At 37.1% G+C, this 8580-nt stretch overlaps 1 protein-coding gene across 1 annotated transcript in view; it reads left to right on the top strand.

Annotated features, from left to right (window-relative positions):
- Positions 1-523: 523 nt before the first annotated feature.
- LOC110460248 (GRB10-interacting GYF protein 2-like) overlaps positions 524-8580 on the top strand; it is a 28637-nt gene continuing 20580 nt past the window's right edge. The window contains exons 1-9 of the mRNA XM_021513062.1: positions 524-602; positions 2849-2910; positions 3272-3491; positions 3940-4057; positions 4923-5037; positions 5980-6134; positions 6289-6417; positions 6753-6844; positions 7417-8001. Coding sequence (XP_021368737.1) covers positions 2879-2910; positions 3272-3491; positions 3940-4057; positions 4923-5037; positions 5980-6134; positions 6289-6417; positions 6753-6844; positions 7417-8001 — 1446 coding nt within the window. The 5' untranslated portion in view covers positions 524-602; positions 2849-2878. The remainder of the gene's footprint in view (positions 603-2848; positions 2911-3271; positions 3492-3939; positions 4058-4922; positions 5038-5979; positions 6135-6288; positions 6418-6752; positions 6845-7416; positions 8002-8580) is intronic.

The raw sequence follows: 8580 nt of genomic DNA, 5'->3' as shown, positions 1-8580 counted from the left end.
CTGCCTTATAAATGCCAGCTGAAAACAGTTCAATACTTATATTTACCATTTTTGGAATTAGTTCATCTCAAAAAAGTCAATTACACTTATTATCATTCAGCATTTAGTTCCAACAATGTATGGATCTCGTATGCTTGTTCAATGAATAGAACAGTCATCGCTAGGGAAGGATCACCGTGCTATCCAACGTAACAATTATGATGTCATAATAATGATTACGTCAACAATCGGTCCATGACATTCATAGCCTTTATTAATGCCAAATGAATTAGGCAGGCAATGGCATACGCTGGTAAATATTGAGTTAACACCCCTTCTTCGGTATATTTCGTTCCGAATTAATACAGCCGAACATAGGTAATTCAACAAAGAATATACATAAAATACCTTATTCGTTGTTGTTTATTACAATTTAAAAATCGCAAGATTTCTATCGGTTTCAGCCCTAATCACGACTGCAATATCTTTTTCGTCTGCTACACTGAGCATTTCCGTTTCCGTATACGGGGCCTCCTTGCGGTCACGTGATACATACACACAAACACGGCCATATTGGTTTTGTGCTTTCGTGTTCAGGCTGTTGAACATTGCAAAAAGATCAGGTACCATGTCATGCATGTGCTTATAAGTTCACTCATTCATTAAATCATGTATTTATCTTCATTATTTAGGTGCACACTCTATCATTGTGCAATGCCAGGGCAATTAAAAAGCCCCTGTGCTTCACCGTATGCCAAAATCACGATGCATGCTTCGTGAAGTGATCTCGTGTGTGTCGCAATATTTTGATAAAACTGTTACTAATATTACATGTTCCTATGTTCTAAAGGTCATTGTCAGAATTGGGTTTATTTCCCTTTCTATTGAAACAGGTATACTCGAAATAAGATGGGGGTCGATGTTGAATCCAGATGTCCTTTAACATTACAGGAAATGTCTGAAGACGTCATCCATAACTTGATACTTCAAGAAAGTTAAAATGATAAGTTGTAAATAGTAATTATCACAAAAATATGCATGGCAGGTGCCTTCGTGACTGTCAAGTTTGATCTGTTGGCGTTCAAAGATTCATGTTTATTTAAAATATGATCACATTTATTTTGTTTAATAGGCCTACCATACATTTTACATGACGTGTTATAATTTGAGGTGTGTTTGTCGTATCCATATAGTTTAACAATCTATTTCTGCAACTTTCACTGACAGCCTTAACAAACAAGGGATTACTTGAAGAAACATTATCATGGTTGGGATACTGTTAGGTGACCCAAGTGGGAGGATTGGCTGTGCAGGATGTGTAACGTACATGCTGCTACACATGTGCCTCTTGGCTCACCATGTGCTTCAACATGTCTGGGAATGCTAGAGATTGTACATGTCCTGCCTCCAATAAGTTAGTGTTTCAATTAGTTATATTGCATTTGAAACAGGAGAAGAAAAATGCACTGCCAAACTGGGATTTAAACCTAGGATCTTGGAACTCTTAGACGGATACTCTAACCAATAGAGCGTCACATGCCTGGTCGCCGTTGACTGACCTGTTCCTGTTCTGCTATATTTATCTCTCTTTTCTGAGTCTTTGTCTCAGAGAACATCATATGTTTAACTGGGGTTTGAGTGTCCCCTCTAGCTGGCAATTGTAAACAACTTACTTGAGAAGGATCTGGGACATTTCGCTCTAAATCTTGTTAGCACTACAGGTTTTTCACTCTAAATCCAGTTCAACAAAGCTTGTTTCCCCATAATACAATCATATATTTTAAAGTTATGAATATCAGTTAAAATGTTTTTAATTATTAAAAAAAGTTTATACTTTTTTCATGTTTCATCACAGAATCAGATCCAAGTCTGGTTTCATGAGCAAATGTCTTGTCGAAAGAATTTCATGCTACAGATCTGGTAGACCTTATAGAGACTTATAACAAAAAAAAAGCTAAGAGAGGCATAGAAAAACTTCAAATTAGACTACCAGTATATTAGCCATACACAACTAAACAGTACTAAAAAAATCACCCCAAAAATATTTTTATCGCACAACAACCCGGGGTGAACAGGCTTTATGATGAAACGACCTGACACCGTTGAGACAAGGGTTGGTAACAGGCACCATTAAAACAGGAGGAAAAAAACGCATGGTAAGACAGGGATTCCAAATTGGGACCTCCAGACTCTAGACAGTCTACTCAGTTGAGCATCTTGGCTGCCAGAGACTGACCCCATCCAGTTCTGCTACACTTAAAAGTACTGCTGCAGCATAGTAACTGCAAATTCATCTAAGTAATATTCTTCAATGTGTTTTTGATAAGAGCCAACATCCATTGATTTGTCGCTGCTACTTTTCTCCTTGTGACCCATTAACTATGCTGAGCGAGAAAATGGTCAAGATACAAAGTGCATTATTTGAGGAAATGTATCCAAATAAAGATGCCCAATTGTTAACAGCATCCAAGTTTTTTTTTATGGCATTCAAATTCAAAACCATTGCAAGTTTTGTTAATTTTGGTATATATATACTAGTTAGCAGATTTGGACTGGCATAAATGGTGAAGATGAGGTATGATGATTGGAAATTTGGTAGAGCAGGTCAAGTCTTGATCTTGTCCATTAAGTTTTTCATGTCAGATTAAAGTTACCCTTGCAATGTATTCAGTAATATTTTGTGAATATTTTTTAGATGAGTTCTGAACTTTCTTTTCAAAATGTTGGTGCATGCTAGTCCCATTACTTAGAGATAAAGTTGATTCTTTGAATACAAGTGCTAGTACTAAAAAATATGAAATTGCACAACTCTCTGTGTTCTGTCAGATATGTGCCTTAAGTTAAATAAAAAGTTTCATCTTTTTTTCAGAATCAGAAATAGTAATAAAGAGAAAAAGAGATGGCAGATACATTGAAGTTTGGTCCAGAATGGTAAGTGTGTTGGTAGATGTCCAGAATGGTTAGGTGTCTTATTAGAGGTCTAGAGTGATGAGTGTTCTAGTACAGGTCAATTTTCTTTTATAGGCTGTCCAATTTTTAACACATAGCAAGACTGTATGATAAATGATTAGGCACAGACAAGACCTGCAATAAACTCAAATTAACTGGCACTGTAAAATACATTGCTATTTTTTATTCTTTCCTTTTGATTTTATTCTGATCAATCAACATCATTGCATTAATAATTATTTCTGGGTAAATCTGTTGTGCCTTATTCAATCTTACAGAACAATTTATCACATTATCTGAATTTTGTTTCCACTAATGTTGTTTATGCTTTGTTCTGTGACAGGCTCAGAGCCTTGTCTGATGGAAACAGTTTGGGCACTCCTCCGCCTTCGCCAGGCTTGGGAAAATACAAGTTGGCAGATTATCGTTACGGCCGAGAGGAGATGCTAGCACTATTTAATCCAAACTGTAAAGTACCAGAAGAGTTGGAAGGACAGACCTACATTATGGTTGAAAAATCACAAGAACCCCTTGCATTAATACCACTGTCAGAAGAAGAACAGGTAATTTAAGTAACCCATTGTCTTCCGCATACCTTCTTTAGAATGTGACCTACCTTTTCATAAAAGGGGAATAATTAAGGAATAACCATGATTATTTTTGGGGTTCAGTTTATATTTGGGGGGGGGGGGGAACTGCACTTAAATAAATCCACAGAGTCCTTTACGCAGAACAGGCACACATTTTTTTGGTGTATTTCTGATAAAAAAAAATGCACAAAACTCAACATTTCGCAGTAATTTCATTGCCAAGCAACTTCAACCAATCAGAAATTAGTATTACAAATACCGTGCCAAACATTGCTGAATATGATATTACCTGAAAAAATCTAGCATTGAGGGAAGAGCCAAAACTATATCATAAAGTTTGGCTTAGTTCCTAGATTAAAATAATAGTTAAGGTATATATTCCACTTTGATATTAAACATTTGTGATCTATTTGTGTTACAGAGACTTTTATCACAGACTGTAAACAGTATGGCAGTTTTACGAATGTTTGGACGTGGAGGTCCCCCTGGTGTGAGAGGAAGGGGGGTGGGTCCAGAACGAGGCAGAGGAAGAGGCTTGGGTAAGTATTAGTGTTTCTGTTATAAAATGAAGCATATAAGTGTTGTATTCTGAGAAGGAACAGAAATCTTGGATAATGGACATTTTAGTTTTGACTTGGACTTTAACGATAAAATTTTGCTGGTTAGGCCAAACAAAAATGATAACTTGGTTCTCAGGCCCGCGCTCATTTCATGGCACCATGCGCATTGCCGATTTTATCGTGAAAGTAATAAAAAAAAATCGTGAATGCGCCAGCCGCCATCTTAAAAAACCTGGAAAATTGGTCTGCATGTCGTTTTTACTCGTTAGTCACCCAAGTCCCAAAAACGTTTGAATAAAGGTAAGGATTGAGATACAGGCAAGCGTTAAAATGATTCTGACTTATTAGTCTTGTATACAAATGGCGCTCATTTCGGTACAAATAAGGAATGGGGGGGTTCGTGATTCTCGTCTGGAACATCGTGGGGGGATTTTCGGAGGCTTGCTCTATGACGGGTCTCTACACAACTATTAAAAGACAAGGTGATGTCCACAATGAACGTTTTAAAAAATACACACAAAAAAAATCGCCCTAGTCTCGTTTTGCCATGTAAAATGGGGAAAAAAATTACCGCCCTGCCGCATCTATTTTGAAAAACATTAGCCTGAGAACCAAGTAATTAATTTTATTTGGCCTTATGTGTGTCATTTGATTTTACATGTAATATGATAATTCTAGATTACTTCTCAATAATTGCAAAACAATATATTTGAGTTCTGGACTTATTTTTTTTAATTTTTTTAACCGACCCTGAAAAAGATTTAATACTTCTTTACAGTGTTACTTACAACTAGTTCAAATATATCGAGCATTGCTTTATTCAAATCTGTACCATTTCTTAAAGGTCGTGGAAGAGGTGAAGGTGGTTTCTTACAGAGAGGTGCCTCCTATGAAGAGACAGCTGGAGGAGGCTTTGTCCGTCCACCAAGTCACAACAGAGCAGATGGCTGGGAAGAAGTGTGAGTAATCCTTGTTATTGACACATTAAAAGTTGTTCTTCTCTGCTCATCACAACTTAAAATGAACATAAGAAAATATGCATGATAGTATTGAAGGTATAAAGAGATATGAATTCAAATTGTGACATCACAGTATAAGGAAACTTATGATTATTTCATGGCACTTAAATATTTTGTCAGCAATCTGCTACAGTTTTGGGAATAGTGATAAACAGGAAATTAAATGTTTCTGTTTGAATATCAGGTATACTGTTGTGTGCAGATAAAAATTGTCACTTTTGAAAGTATCACAAAAGACTCGTATAGTGAAATGCAAACAATTTTCATTGAATATGCAGCTTTACTTAAACCTGGCTGTTTTGGGACTTAAAGCCAGTTGTTCAATCCCTTTGATTTTGTTCAATCTGTTTCCCACAAAAATTGTTGAAGTTCAAAAAACTTCCTAAGCATATTTTTTCAAATAATTTGTCTTCGTTGGGTTTTCAGGAACACATGTTCATAGAGACACTTGTCCTGATACAGCTGAACTTACACAGATAGTGTGACGGAGATACCTATATAGCTTATCTTGCATGTTAATGTGGATAGGTATATATCATGCAGCAAACACACCTTACCACCATAACAACCAAATAGAGCTTTGGATATAGGCCAACATGTTGATAAGGCCGGAGATAAGATGTAGCTTACTGCCGAAATATATCAAAAGAATCATGGGATTATACTGTAACTGATAAGTATCAAGCTAGATCAAGCTAAAGGGTTTTCATTCATTATGAATGTACTAAGGAAATACTAAGGATACAATGTTAAGATGGAATACGCAAGTACACTTGGGGAAAGTACTGTTAATTACTATTAATAACTTAAGTCCCCACAACCTATTTATTATCAATTATATTATTTAAAATTTATATTAATTTGGTAACTGTTCTCTTATAGGGGGAGCAAACGTAATTACCAGAACAGATTTGATGAACCTGGTGTTCCACGCCGGGAGTTCACAAGGTCAGTCAGCAGTACAGATAATTGGCGAGGTAAAGAGGAGGAAGAAGAAGGGGATGGAGATTGGCGTAAAGCTGGCTCATCTAAATGGAGTAAGCAGTTCAGTTGTTCAAGTCAACTTTTAATTTTAAGTTAAATTTCTTGTTTATATTGTTACTTCTGTCAAGTAATTTGCCAATTGCATATTCTAACTTTGTCTAAAATAGTGTTGAAAATAGTAAAAACTTGAGTATTTGGTAAAATCAGGTGCTCGCGGAAATTGGAGAGATCCAAGCAACAGGGAAAGGGGAGGTTTTGACTCTCGTCCTAATGGAGTACAGCGTGGGGGCAGGACGTTCCAGAGAAGCAGAAATAGTGAGTCCTGGGACGAAGAAGGTACGATATTCACTGTTATATTGATCAGCTTTCTTTGTAACTGTCAAGTTCATGTTCCTTCAAAAACAGTTCAGGGCTAACTCTGGTTCCCAATTTGGTTTTGCCTAAATTAATGTGCCAATCTGAAAGTGGTAGCAGGTTTAAATGGAACAGGCATTGACACCCTCCCAACAACATTTTTATTCCCAATTTCTGAAAAGATATTAATAAACATGCTTTTTTATTAGATTCAAAATCTGAAAAAAATTGAGCGAAATTCTATTTTCATGGTACAAGAAAATGACATAAGTGATGTAAGCATGCGTCGCTTTATACATTTTGCTTTATCTAACAAGGTGAAAACTTACCAGAGTGGAGTATGCCTGACTCGGCTGATGTGGAGGAACCTGGGACATTTGATTCTAGTGGAGCATTTGTCTTTAATAAGGTAATCGATCCAGATAGGATTATTTCTTATGTAAGCATTGGTCTAGCTGTTGTTAGTCGACAAGATATAGAGAATCTTTATGGATTGAGAAATATGATTCATAAACGGAGTAATTTTACAAATTCTGAATTGAAATAATAAACCAGTTATGTATAAACTATTGAACCATTTAGGAAAAGATACGAATGGAAAATATCTGTGTGTTTGTGTGTGAAAGGATAAATCAATATGATAGTGATTTAGAAATTGTAACAATTTTAGTGTGGCCTATAAATAAGATATTTAATTACTATCAATAGTACATACATAGACCAGTAAAGTAATTTCCATGTTTGCAGAAAATGTTTTGACAAATTTTATTTTAGGGTAGAGAACTGTACAGTCATAGGAGATATTCTTGTATTTTAAATAAAGAAAATTAATATCTTGTCACAACTGATCAGGAGAACAATTTGCTACCTGTTTTTATGGCTACCTTTTGAAAAATGATTTAACTCACTGGTATTTTTGTTGACTGCATGTTATCAGTACACTTAACTTAGATGTGGAAATATAATTCTGTTTCTTTGTAGTTAAAGGGAATGGTAAGAGGAAGCGGTAAGGGTGATCATGAGGAAAACCATGCCAGAAGGGCTGCTCCAGGCTTAAAACTCAATGAGGCTCTCGCAGGGACAGACTCGCCACAAAGATACAATTCTAAGGAGGACAAAAGTGACTCAAAAAGTGGGTACAATATTCAGAATGAGGATGAAGAGACGGGTACATCTGTTAAGGAGGAAAGAGACACTTTGACACCTGATAATAAAGACAAAAACAAACAAGGCAAATCTAAACAACAGACTTCACAGCAGGAAGTGGAGCAACCAAGTACTAAATCTGAAGTGTCCGAAAATAAGAGGCCATCAAATCTCTCAACAGCGGCCACTTCAGATTCCAAACAACATTCTGCACCAAACAAAAAGACAACTGCTGCAATAGAATCTAAGGATGTGTCAATAAGTGCTCAAAAACAGAAAAGTGCTCCATCTACCACAGAGACTAAAACCAAATCTACAAAAAAATCCAAAAAGGAATCCCAGATGGAGCAAGAAGCTCTGGATAGACTTAAGGAGAAAGCAGAAAACATGGTGTTAGATGCCATCGATGTGGAGGCAGAGGTAGGATTGTGGCTCTGTTAGGCTTATATCTGGTTGTAGGGGGAGGTTGTCAGGTTAGATGCCATCGATGTGGAGGTAGAGGTAGGATGGCTCTGTTAGGCTTATATCCGGTTGTAGGGGGAGGTTGTCAGGTTAGATGCCATTGATGTGGAGGTAGAGGTAGGATTGTGGCTCTGTTAGGCTTATATCTGGTTGTAGGGGGAGGTTGTCATGTTAGATGCCATTGATGTGGAGGTAGAAGTAGGATGGCTCTGTTAGGCTTATATCTGGTTGTAGGGGGAGGTTGTCAGGTTAGATGCCATCGATGTGGAGGTAGAGGTAGGATGGCTCTGTTAGGCTTATATCCGGTTGTAGGGGGAGGTTGTCAGGTTAGATGCCATTGATGTGGAGGTAGAGGTAGGATTGTGGCTCTGTTAGGCTTATATCTGGTTGTAGGGGGAGGTTGTCATGTTAGATGCCATTGATGTGGAGGTAGAAGTAGGATGGCTCTGTTAGGCTTATATCTGGTTGTAGGGGGAGGTTGTCAGGTTAGATGCCATCGATGTGGAGGTAGAGGTAGGATGGCTCTGTTAGGCTTAT

The sequence above is a fragment of the Mizuhopecten yessoensis genome, unplaced genomic scaffold (assembly GCF_002113885.1).
Source record: "Mizuhopecten yessoensis strain PY_sf001 unplaced genomic scaffold, ASM211388v2 scaffold10333, whole genome shotgun sequence".
In the NCBI taxonomy this organism is placed as follows: Eukaryota; Metazoa; Mollusca; class Bivalvia; order Pectinida; family Pectinidae; genus Mizuhopecten; species Mizuhopecten yessoensis.
This window is presented reverse-complemented; position numbering and strand designations above follow the sequence as displayed.